Genomic DNA, 13,283 nt, shown 5'->3' with positions numbered 1-13,283 from the left:
TAGTGAGCTCGGTGACGTATCCATATAATTGGGTTCGGTGTAATGTGCCGGTGAGTCAGTCCACGTGACCGCAACACCCGTGTCAGCTGAACGTTGTGTAACCCCTGCACTGCCACCACAATTGTTAAAGCAAACATAAACATTACATTTCTAAGAAATACTTACGTTAAGGAAGAATAATAAAGAATTATTAATGAATTAATTGACCTTGACTTTGCAGGTTCTGAGTTCGATTCCTCGCTGTAGCAAAAAGCAATTTTCTGTTCTTTGTTACTTCTATCTACATTTACCCCACGTTTTTACCGTGCAGGAAAACACGAGGACACCAACAAAACATATCTTATTTTATGTGTTAATTGTTAAAGTATTTATAAGATATTAAAAAAGTTTTTATAAAAATGATTATTTAAATATCATAAAAGTTGAGTTATACACTTTTACGGCGGACGATTGGGCAACAATTGCCGATAAGCCATGATAATAGATATTTAGTTGATAAGTGTTAATTGGCAGTCAGTTTTGTGATAGAGAGAAATACGTGTTTTTGTATTTTAATAAAATGCGTAAGTACATAATAGTACATAATAATATACAAGTATATAATTAAAGTTACTCATAAAACGTTGAAATTTTATTCAATTTATTCCACTGTATACCTTTGTTTGTCTTTATGACTTTATGTATTAATAATTTAAAATCTAATAAAGACTTTATTTCTAATGTAATAAGACGTAATTTCCATCACCAGTACTACTGTTCCTCATAAGCCCGGTGCTAGGGGCGCTAGTGTCCGAGCCCCAGCCGCCATCACCCCGTAGCTCCGTGGTCCCAACGCTCTCCTGGCTACCTGTTAGGCTCAACCACTTCGATGCCTCCAACAATGATACCTTCCTAATGGTTAGTACACGACAAATGTTGTAATTTGTCCATTTACACATATCTTCCATAGATCTCAAACAGTCGTCAACAATGAGATAATTTTAAAAATGCGAAGGTTTAGATGGATGTTGGTTAGAGTTTGTAGCCTAAACGTCTGAACGGATCTCGATGAAATTTGGCATAGACATACAGGGTACTATGGAAGAACACATAGGCCACTCACTTTTGTTTTTTTTATTCCACGTCGACGGAGTCGCGGGCGAAAGGTATTAACTAATAATTATTATTCTACTTCAGCGATATTACTACAATAATGAGTTCGCAACAAGTAACAACGTCGTGATAGTGGTAGGCGGGCCGTGGTCCATCGCCCCGGACTGGGTCACCGGCGGCTTGCCTCACGAATTAGCTGAGAAAATCGGCGCTGGACTGTTCTACACTGAACATAGATACTACGGACAGACAAGGCCTACAAGGTGAGTAATTTGACAGTGGTAGAGCCCGCTTTAACATCTTCGCACGAATGGGCCGGCTCGCCCGGTGCAATACCACGACCACACAGAAAACAGGCGTGAAGTGGAAGCAATTCCGCGTTTCGTCTGATGAGTGTGGTGCCGGAGGCCTAATTTTAGTCCCGTTCCCTTTCCACCCTTTTCTTATGAGGAAATGATGGGAAGGAAAAGTGGATTTGACGGTGAGGAGACGCATAGGAAGGGGAAATGTCCTCTTTATGTGCATCTCCTCCTCCGTCAATTAAGGGTAGGCAACGCATCTGCAATTGCGGATGTTTATGGGCAGCGGTCGCTTTCCATTTCGGTGGATTCAGGTGGCCGCTTGTTCGTTTGCCACCTTATATTATAAAAAAAAAAATATTAAAAATATTTTTATTAAAAAAAATGACCCAGTAAGGCAGGTAAGTATACCATATTCGAGCAGCCTAACGCATTTAGATATCTCTTAAATTTCCTGTGTTCTAGAGTAATATAATATGTATAAACCTGTTGTATAGACATGCAGTAGCTGAATGAATTCCATTTCTCTCACGTGCTCTGTGTCGCGCTGCACTCGATATGAATTCGCTTTGGCATCGGCACAATCGGATTCATATCGCCTCGTAGAATGCAGGTCACATTAATACGCGCAAGCGGAAATATTTATTTAATGTCGCTGCACCGAGATCGATTAAGAAAGCATTGAACAACCTTGTAACTTAATTGTGGATAAAGAAGATAATTTAATAAATAAAATATCAAAACAGTTCCAATTTCAATTTTCTACAATTTCAAACAAAATGTGTGAGGTTACCGCTACCTCTTGTGTATATAGCGTGACCGTTAACAGGGGTATTAATGCATACGACAGCGAAGCGACACGAGCACGACACGACACAGGAATCGAAGTCGACGTTTGTGAGGAGCACGGTAATATGATAGCTGCAATCTGATTACAATAGCGAGCCGCCACTCACACCGACATTGACATAACTTAGTTTTTAGTACATAATTTATAGTACTCTGTACTAAGTAACAATAGAAGCCTATACGGTATTTTGATTTGTCCCATAGAGAATATGCATGTATTTTTTTAAACGTTTTATATTTCGGTACTAAACCATATTCAAAAAAAATTTTGCAGATATTTTTTATAGTAATAAAGTAAAAAAATGATCCGATTTTACCTCATGTGCATATAAGCTATTGTTTTTTGTGGTTGTATTTACATTGTGTTTGGAGAATGAATAACGATTTTAAATCAATGCGGTTTTGTAAATAATTTTGTAAATACCCGGTTTAGTAAATACAGAAGACGCATTTTGTGATCTCATTGAAAATTTTGGACAAATCTTTCCTCAAGAGACAACGAGACTTCGAAGCCTTACTGTTTCAATCAGTATAAATACTTTTTAGATAAAGGCCTAATCTAGATTTGTACAGAGTTATGTTTTTAGTATAAATATTTCTTAAATCTTAAAATTAATGGCACTCTCGAAATGTAGTTCAAGCTACTATAGCTTGAAATTAGGTTTTCGGTGTGACAGGAGGCCCGATATCTAGCTGCAAATACTCCTACGGTACGGCTTTAGTATTTTGGTGCATCAATTAATGCAATTACATTCCCCTCACGACGCCACGATGTCAATTCTAGCACGTTCTGTAGTCTGTACCTATTTACCCAGTTTTCAACAACAAATTATCAGTATAAAATAAATCTTATTATTATTAATATTAATTCAAATAAATAAAAATATATCCTAGTCGATAACGGTCACCAATTAATGATAACAGATGGCGCTGACAACAATTGTAAATATATTTTTTAATTAATTTAAAAATAATTTGATTATTATGATTATTTGGCATATTTAGATTTGATTTTATTATGTTTTATAAGGTAGTTAATTGTAAAATTATAATTTTTCGAATTGGAAAAATATGGTGGATGAATATCTTATATCGTACTGGCCGCCAAGAAAAATAACAACTAGGATTTTAGGCGCGAATGAGAGTGCAAAATGTGAAAGAACATTTTGTGAATAGTACTATTTTATTTTTTTTACAATACTTTGCTTAAAATCTTTTACTCTCTATTACTAACTAAAACTAATTTAATGCAATAATGTCCATTCGAAATAATATATTTACCTTAAGTACAGATTTAAAGAAAGGTGTCCATTCTAGGTGTGGCATTGTAATCGAAGGCTGTATTGGTTCGGGCCCGCAGTAAACTGTCCGCCACATAATTATCTGAAGGGAAGGGGGCAGTAAAGCCTGCGCCAGACAATAACGACTCTTGGCGCGCTGCCAGTCGCTATGGCAACCATTGTTTTGTATTATCTCGGACAGTCCTAGAAGCTACGTTGTGCGTTGGCTATTTCAAAAGAAACAAATTAAAAACACTGAAATTATTCTTTGCATTCAACAAACTGAGATTGCAAGTTTGAAGTTTGAATATACATAAGTAAAATGTAAACAAATAGTTTTAATGTTTTTTTTAATTAGTTTCTGAATTAATTTAAAATCTATGGAATTGAACATTTCTCAATCTGATACTAGGGTTTTCGAAACTTAAATTTTTGAAGCTATTCGTGTTGAGGTATTTTAATTTGACTATTTCCTACAAATTACGTTATCACACGTGACCATGGATTGATTGGTAGTTAATGAAAAACGAATGCGAGAGTTGCTTTTTACGATTAAAAATAAATCCTACACACAATTACCACTTAAAACACTATCCTATAATTGTTTACACGCATGGTAAACGTACAATGGCCGGTTGGCAGTGGCTGACAAAGTATATCTTGTCCATTGTGCCGGCCGCTCGGTATGAACTGTTATTGGCCAAAGAGTTAGGTGGCTCCCGGCAATGCTGGGACTACAATTGTAATACCATTAAAACGAAACATTCAAATCAGGATCGATTTAAAATGCCAAAAGCCAATTACTGGGACTCGGATTGCGATTCGTAAAGTCGTGGATTTTAATGCTTCCTTCGATAGGTTACTTTCTTATCAAATACGAGCTGTTGCTCGCGATTTCGTCACCATGAAATTAAAAGATATAGCCTATGTTATCCATAGACAAATTACCTTTCTAACGGTGAAAGAAATTTTGAAATCGGCCCAGTAGTTTTTGTGTTATGACAATACACACAAAAATACAAATCTTTCCTCTTTATAACATTAGTTTTCTATGTTAGTTCCCTTTATTACTTATGTATCCTCTTTGTCAACTTTAACACGCACTCATAGTTAATAACTACACCCTGAGTGTAGAGGCAATTAGCATTAATGGCTAAATAAGCTGTTTGTTGCTATCGTTTTGAGTATAAAATTTCGTCACCATGTCCAGTCTCGTGCATGTGACAGGTATTGTGTGAAACTACCGGGGGCACGGGGGGCACGCGGTGGAGGGGACATCAGCCGCCTCTTGACCCGCGGGTCATTCGGACAATAGAACAATTAACCTAACTCGACTTAGGGTTGACGCTACTGATTACAGTCATCTTGCCTAACAAAGCCCAATAAAATACCAATGCAGTTGTTCAAAAATACCTTAGTATTGGTACCCCTTTGGAGGGATAATATATTCGATTATTTTACACTTATTGACAAGTTGTTTTAATATTGCCTGATTTAATGATTTTTCCAGTTTAATCCAAGAAAGAAATCTCCAACCAATTGTAGAAATAAATTTTAAATATACTGGTTTATATTAGGTAATATAAGCATGCAGTGCCAACCCTAGCAATTCATTTATAACAGTCCAAATCGTTCACTAACATCGGATTGTAAGTGCCACGCCCAACAGCAACGCAGCCCTACTGTAACGACCAGAGATTTATAAACTAACATAATGTTAAATTAGCTGGAAAACTTTAAATAATGAAATAACGAGATTAGGAGATTATCCTTCAAGTTAATTCAGCAAATTGCATAATAACGAACAAAGCCGAAGAAACTTACAATTATTCTGATTGTTTGAATTTAGAACTTTTGCGTAATTCGTCTTAGAAAAATGTGTTATTTTTCTTTCTTTATATTTTGCTGGCCTGTCAATATTTTCAAGGTAAAAATGCAACGAAAACGTTTGTCAACGTAACCATTTGGAGCCAATCATCGTATATTCTATTTATTAAGGAGGCCGTCCGTTCATGTCCTAAGTTCGAATCGAGTCAGCATTTACGTGCCTTTTTTCCCACGAGCTCCTTAACGGCTCATAAATTTCTTTCGGGCGATAAAACCCGCCCCTCCCCTCCCTTCCTCCCATCCCCCTCGTCGTTACTGTCACATGTAAAAAGATTCTGCGATGTCTTTACCCGATGTGAGAATGAATGGAATGAACTTTTAAGATATTTTTGTTGTTACAAAAAAGTCACGCTTGTATCGAAAGCTGTAATAGCTTTCTGTACATCGGGAATACTAAAACGACATCTATGTAACGGCGCGGCGTCTCAAATGATCACACTTAAACTGTTCGAAGCGTAGTATTTGTGATTCGTTTCAGAATTCGACCGTTACATTTGTAGTACAAAAACCATTATAGTCTGCTTGAATTCGATTGTTTGTTCCAGTTTATATCGTAAATTACTGAATAGATTTTAAAAAAATCTTTCACAAGTAGAAATTCGAAGGAATGACGAGTGTCATAGACTTATTTATTTATTACTAGCTTTTACTTGCGACTGCGACCGCGTGAAATTAAAAAATAATAAATATATAGCCTATGTTACTGATAAAGTATCTTTTTAATGGTGTAAGATTTTTCGTAATCGGTCCAGTAGTTTTTGATTTATTTCAATACATACAAAAACACAAATCTTTCCTTTTTATAATGTTAGTGTAGATGTAATCTGTTTATGTTGCAGCGACACTTCAGTCCCGGAGCTGAGGTTCCTGAGTACAGACCAGGCGCTGGGGGACCTGGCGCAGTTCATCCAGCACGTGAAGAGTGACCAGTTCGAAGGTGGAAGGTTCAGGTAATACCGTTATAACTTACCGTGCCAAACTTGCAGAGAGTCAAGATTTTCTCACAAAAATCCGATACATTTTAATCTCTAAACTGCAGGATTAACTTTATTATCTGTGTTAAAAACCGTTTATTTCCTATTAATCCTCGTCTTAATATAACTAAATGCTCGTCTCCTGTGTGTAGTCTGTGATTATCCGCTTCACCCACAATAGAACAATGCTCACCCGTGGGAAACTATTGTACTAATTGCAACCTTAGTGGTTACCTACATACAAGGAAGAATGTTTCTAAATGTATTATTCATATAGACATCGTATTTATACAGAATAATAACCTTTTTGAGTTTTATAACTATAGACACAAAACTATTGGATTCGTTTAGGTTTTTAAAAAAATCTTAGGTCCTAAAACGAAGTTTTACAAGTCCTAAAAAATTAGCGTAGCAACAATATTTTATAAGCATTTAACGTTTAGCTTTGAATACAGAATATAGCGTTTTATAAAACCCGTCTCCATTTATGTCTACATTTACAACACTATAGAAAAATTAAAGACAAATTTAGATGTCCAACAAGGTCCAATTGCCGTGGGATTAGCAGACAAACAAATAGCATCCCACGCGTGAGCTTGCGGAAGTTGTTTAGACCACTGCCCACTAACTCCGCAATACAACATCCTCTTTGATTAACACATTTACATTATTGTTCTTATAGTGATTACAACAATCTTCAACATTGTATAAAACAACAAAAAAATGTAGCAAGTAAAACAAAATTATATAAACATATCTGTTTTTTTGTAAGAAAGTCTCGACCTCACCAATAGATGGCGCTTTACTCATTCATCCGTGGCATTTAGAGTTAGTATCTTAATTCCATTTGGTAGAAACTTTGTCTAGTAGTTGAAATAGCTTTGACATGATCTATTGTTTAAATTGCGATCGAATTTTGTTAGATACATATTCTTTTTCACATAAAATTCACAGCCGTTAGTATGAAGAATGTTAAAATCAGCTTTCGCCCGGGTTTTCGTCCGTGTATAATTAAAAAAAGTGAATAGCCTGTATGTATGTTCTTCCAGATTGCTCTTTACGTATATGTCAAATTTCATTGTAATTCGTTCTGCCGTTTTGGCTACAAACTCTAACAAACATCCATCCATCCGTCCATATTATTAGTAAGATAGAGAATGTCGTGTGTAGCGGGGGACAGGTGGCGCTGGCGGGCTGCGCGCTCGCTGGCAGTCTGGCCACGTGGATGCGGCTCGCCTACCCGCACCTCGTCTCCGCCGCCTTTAGCGACTCCGGCCCCTTGCTCGCGCAGGACGAGTTCGCAGGTCAGCTCTCACACTTCAGCGTGTACATTCAGCTTCACCTTACACAGTCATCTCTGGCAAATGTAATGAAATGGCAAGTAATGGTCATTTGAAAGCTGCAACAAAAAATAAAATATTGTAAAAGTTGAGAAATTGAGCTGAGAAACAGACGCACATATTCTTTCTTCTGTCCATTCCTTTCCACCTTGAGAACCAACTAATAGTGAATTGTATTTGTGATATTTAAGATGTGAATCTGTAACTTTAATTTTAATGTAAGTTTAAGTTTTAAAGGATTTTAAAGAATAAAGAATACACTCGATCCTCAAGTCTCTGACGAAAAATATGTTAGGGCAATGATCGGAAGGGGTAAGTCCGCCCTTTTAAAAATAGTGAATCGTAAAGTTGATGTACAATTTTGTGTCGCAGAATATCTGGAGGTGGTATGGGAGGCTCTGAGGGTACAGGGAGGCGCCGAGTGCGTGGCGACGCTCGACGAGGCTATGGAGCGATTGTTCGCCGATATGTTAACGCAGGAAGGCCCAGATAGAATATCTAGGATGTTTAAGTAAGTAACAAATATGCACTAAATTTGTGTACCGGTTCGAGCTTATTTGTCTTACTCGCGGTCGAGAGAATCTTATGACGACATTGACCATAAACCAAAATACTCTGTCCCCAGCACATGTACCCCCATTAATGGGTCAGACCCACTGGACACGACAACATTCTTCTGGTGGGGAGTGCTGCAGCCCCTGGCTCGCCTCGTGCAGTCCGCGAGGCCTGGGGATATCGCAGGAGTGTGCGATGTGCTAACCGACACCAGTGTCCGTAAGTATCTGATAAAAACATCAAATAAGAGAATTAAAAAACATGTATGGAATAGCATCTGTGGAATGAAAGCTAGATTTTGACTTATTTGCAAATTTGAATCTTGTCTGAAATGGAAGTAATACATATCTCTTTTAGATTTCAGTCAAGTGAAAATAATTAGGTTGCCCATATAACGTATTAGAGCGGACGCACACCTTTGACTAGACAATCGCAGACTGTTGTGCGATTGTCTAGTAGATTGTTTTGCAGCCAATTCAACAGTTTTCCCAACTAATCGAGTAGAGTGCTCTCCATATAAGCTCATAGGAACACGAGACGAAACAGTTGTTCGATAGTTTAGTCAAAGATGTGCACACTCTAAACATTAGCACCTTTACAAGCGGTGGTCACCGAGCGGCTGGCCAGCTGGGTGACGTCACAGGCGGCGGGCTGTCTGCAGGCCAGCTACACAGCGCTGCTCGCGGAACACACCAACACTAGCTACGACGCCCCGCGCTCTGCTGGTAAATATATACAGAACATCACTAGGCTAATCTAAGCTTTTTTTTTCAGTGAACATCGCAATAAATATACTTTGTCCCCAGGGTGGGACAGGGTTTTTTTTTTAATAGGCGACTCTATGTCGCCCTCTCTAACCTCTAATGTGAGGATCGGGGCGTTTTTTTTTTCAGCTTTTAATTCTTTATTTAAAACCAGCTTTCGTCCGCGAATTCGTCTGCGTGGAATTAAAAAAAAAACTAAAGTGAGTAGTCTATGTGTCCTCTCAGACTATCCTCTACATCTATACTAAAGTTCATCGAAATCCGTTAAGCCGTTTAGGCTACAAATTCTAACAAACATCCATCCATCTAAACTTTCGCATTTATAATATTAGTATATAGTATGATTTATAATTTAAAAAACATTGCAATATACTACTAACATTAAAGTGGGATAGGGTTATACCCACTAAAACCCTCACGATGGCCATCCTCTAGGCACCTAGAGAAATGTTCAAAATTCGAGGTTAAGCAGTTCAAAGTTTTAGGTACAGTAAAACTGATTGCCCATCAAATCTATCGGGAATAATAAATTGAACAGCTTTGAATCTACATCAATTTGTTGAAGCAAATACAACCGTAGCGGTATATAATTAAGTTACAAATCTGAATACATCAAGCAATCCGGACGTCCGCGAACATTTTGCATTACAAATATAATTTCCATTGACAGCGCAATCCGCCGCAACGCAAATTATACTGACTCAAAACGAATATATTAGAGAGTTTTCTCTTTGAATTTCGTTTAGTAAAGCACATCTGTTACGTGTTTTAATTTAACTCTTCGCCGTTTCAAAAAATGTTTTATTAAAAGCACTAATATTTGTAAAAAGAATCTGTTTCTTGGACACCGCGAACGAAGGTGACTGTACTTTTATGTGTACTATTTCCAATGTAATAATTAAAGACATTTAAAAATCCATGAACGAGGAATACTGAACAAAATTTATTTACCGGTATTTTTTCTGAAAAGTGTAAAAAAATGCCTCTTCAATTATTTTTTTATAATCTCTATGATAATCTATACTAATATAAAGAGATTTTTATTTTTGTACGTATTGAAATAACTCAAAAACTCTTGGACTGATTTCAAAAACTATTTTACCATTAGAAAGCTAAGTTATCACTGAGTAACATGGGCTATATTTTTTAATTTAACGCGGAATTTTATTCCAGATCGTCTCTGGATGTATCAGTCGTGTGTGCAGTTCGGATGGCATCATACCACGGCCAGCTTCTACTCCTTCCACAACGCGGTCGCTCTCCCGTACTTCAGAAATCTTTGCCGACAATACTTCTCCGATGAGTGAGTTAAATTACTTTTCCACTAGCACGACTGGATGTATCACACTGGCCGCGCTACTGGACATTTTGGATCCTTCTATGCTTCTATACTAATGTTATAAAGAGGAAAGATTTGTATCGTTGTATGTATTGGAATAACTCAAAAACTACTGGACCGGTTTAAATAAATTTTTCACTATTAAAAACGTAATTTATTTGTGACTAACATGGGCTATATTTTTTATTATTTTTTAATGTAACATGGACGGAATCGCGAGCAACAGATAATCTTGTATAACGCCATCTAGTTGGAAATTTAGCAATCACAAACTATTGAAACTAAAAAGTTTTCGTTGGTCATTATTTATTTCAGATATAATTTAATTAGTGCCGTATGTAGTTTACAATTACGTATTTTTATGAATAAATTAGTTAACATAAAAAGGTTTTAAAGCTTTTAAAATGTAAAATTGTCGCTGTACAAAAGAAAACTTTAGCATAATCTGGCAAAGATTTTAATAATTCATTTGGATTATTATTCATAGAGCGGCAGCGCTTAAAGTGCTTTCTGTTGAAACAATGCTGCGGAGAGCTAATTGTACATACTTTTATACAGGACTTGCGTCGCTGCAGCGCTTTCAGCTGCAATCAATACATTTTCACATTCTAATAACCCTTAATTTGACAGATTTTTGTGTGTAATAATTTTATATGTAAACACACTAAAATTAAAGCCTTGTGTTTTTTTTCTCTAAATAAGTTTAGTAGAATTTTTAAATTGGATGTTTTTCACACTGGATTATCAAATTAATCTTGTAAAAGCTTAGAATTCAATTTTAACATACGACCCCAGAGATATGGAAGTAAATAAATAAAAAAAAATGCAAAAGTACAATAGCTTACTTTTGGATTACGTTTACGTTTACAAACTTTATAATTGGTAATTTTATAAATGCTAAAGTTTAGACGGGTGGATGTTTGTAAGTCTTCCATACTCACTTTTGTTCATTTAATTCCATGCGGATGGAGACGCGGGCAAAACTTGGTATTAGTATAGACTAGCTTTCGCCATCGGCACCGTTCGCGTGGAATTAAATAATGCAAAACAAAAATGAGTAGCCTATGTGTTCTTCCAGACTTTCCGCTACATCTATGACAAATTTCATCAAAGTCCGTTCAGCAGTTTAGGCTACAAACTCTAAAAAAACATTCATCCATCTAAACATTCGCATTTATAATATTAGTAAGAAGTAATATTACAACTTCGAATAACTAAAAAGCTAATATAAGTAATAATTAATGAACAGTTTCGACGACACTCTCCAATGGGAAGGTATAGAGCGTACCAACTTGTTGTTCGGAGGTCTGTCTGTTTTGCCGGACCGCGTGCTCTCTGTGGCGGCACGACACGACCCCAACTCTCTGCTGACTCCTAACACGACACATGCGACACAACTGTCCCCCGTGTATGTGCTGCAAGAAGGCTCCCAGTGTCAAGTTATCAGGTATTTAACTCATCTATATTAAGCACCTCATCCTACCCCCGTAGGGTCCAAATAACTCTATCATACGTCATCTCAGTCGTTCCCTTGATCATGTCACTTTTCACACAATTCATCTCATTCTATGTCTACTTCAATCGCTGTCCACACTAATACTCGTAAGTAACGTTAACTCCTTGTAACATGCGATTTATCCCTCCTCATAACATGCCCATACCATGCTAACCTTTTACTCCTTACCTTTTCTACTACTGGGGCTAATCTCAAACTTCCTCTAATATCATTTTATATCTTATCCAATCGTGATTTATTTGACTTTTAATTATAATATGGTATAGAAGCAAGCAAAACGATTTTGTTCAAATTTGAAACGAATGCTCGTCATATTCATTAGCATTTGCAGATTCGTTGCCTTACTTCAATTTAGAAGTGAGTGCACAGGAAAAATATATTTCCCCTTCCTAAACGCTCCATTCCTCAAGAAGAGCCCACACATTAGTGGTTATCACTGTTTGTTAGCAAACAACAAATCAGGATTATTCTCAACCGTCACCCCGCTCTGTCCCCACGCGAAGACAAATGAGGAGACGGCTGCAACTTATTATATTTCATAACGGTTCCATCTGCCACCTTATTGGTGATAGTGGGACTAAAAGTTGGACGGATGAAACGTTTTATTCTCACGTGGGGTCAGAGCGGTGTGACGGTTGGGAATAAATCCCATCCTCACGTGGGGACAGAGCGGTGTGACGGTTGGGAATAAATCCCATCCTCACGTGGGGACAGAGCGGGGTGACGGTTGGGAATAACCCTCTTCCTTACGTGGGGACAGAGTGGGGTGACGGTTGGGAATAATTGCAAAATCATCGTTAATTAGTACTACTTGAAGCATTTTTATGAAATTTGTATAGAACTTAACTATGATATTTCAGTTCTTCAGAGGAGAGCGCGCCGCCGCATGTGCGCGCAGTGCGGCGCGCGGCGCTGCTCAACATGCAGGAGCTGGTAGCGGGCAGACCGCCCTCGCACGTCGCCGGCGCGCCCCCACTCGCTCCTGTTATACTCATTGTACTACTAGCCTCGTTAGCTCTTGTACTATAAAATATACATGTTTGTTTACTCATTTGTGTTTTTTTTATAACAAACTCTGAGGTATCATATTACCAATATCATAGTAAAGAATATTAATAGTGGTAGAGCCCGCTTAACATCTTCGCACGAATGGGCCGGCTCGCCCGGTGTAATACCACGACCACACAGAAAACAAGCGTGAAGTGGAAGTAATTCCGCGTTTCTTCTGATGAGTGTGGTGCTGGATGCCTAATTTTTTTTTATAATAAAAGAAGGTAAACGAGCGGCTTGAACACCAAGGTGGTCAACGACGCCCATGGACATCCGCAACACCAGAGGACAATTTTGGTCTCTTTCCCGTTACACCATTTTCTTCTACGGAAAGGATG

The 13,283-nt window shown here is 37.5% G+C and overlaps 1 protein-coding gene across 1 annotated transcript; it reads left to right on the top strand.

Moving 5' to 3' along the window:
- Positions 1 to 559: 559 nt before the first annotated feature.
- LOC106099727 (putative serine protease K12H4.7) lies at positions 560 to 12,924 on the top strand. Its single transcript, XM_013278359.1, has 11 exons — positions 560 to 563; positions 749 to 897; positions 1,177 to 1,355; positions 6,247 to 6,357; positions 7,552 to 7,685; positions 8,094 to 8,232; positions 8,347 to 8,495; positions 8,867 to 9,001; positions 10,214 to 10,343; positions 11,629 to 11,826; positions 12,756 to 12,924. Exons 1-11 carry the CDS (start codon positions 560 to 562, stop codon positions 12,922 to 12,924), a joined length of 1,497 nt encoding a protein of 498 aa, XP_013133813.1.
- Positions 12,925 to 13,283: the final 359 nt, after the last annotated feature.

This window comes from Papilio polytes, unplaced genomic scaffold, assembly GCF_000836215.1.
Source record: "Papilio polytes unplaced genomic scaffold, Ppol_1.0 DF824325.1, whole genome shotgun sequence".
Lineage (NCBI taxonomy): Eukaryota > Metazoa > Arthropoda > Insecta > Lepidoptera > Papilionidae > Papilio > Papilio polytes.
Note: the sequence above shows the minus strand (reverse complement) of the source record. Positions and strands in the feature narration are given on the sequence as shown.

Bases quoted from the DNA above. Each gene is read 5' to 3' on its own strand.
- LOC106099727 (XM_013278359.1), top strand. The intron at 1,356-6,246 runs GTGAGTAATTTG...TTTATGTTGCAG, and splicing joins GGACAGACAAGGCCTACAAG to CGACACTTCAGTCCCGGAGC. The intron at 11,827-12,755 runs GTATTTAACTCA...ATGATATTTCAG, and splicing joins TCCCAGTGTCAAGTTATCAG to TTCTTCAGAGGAGAGCGCGC.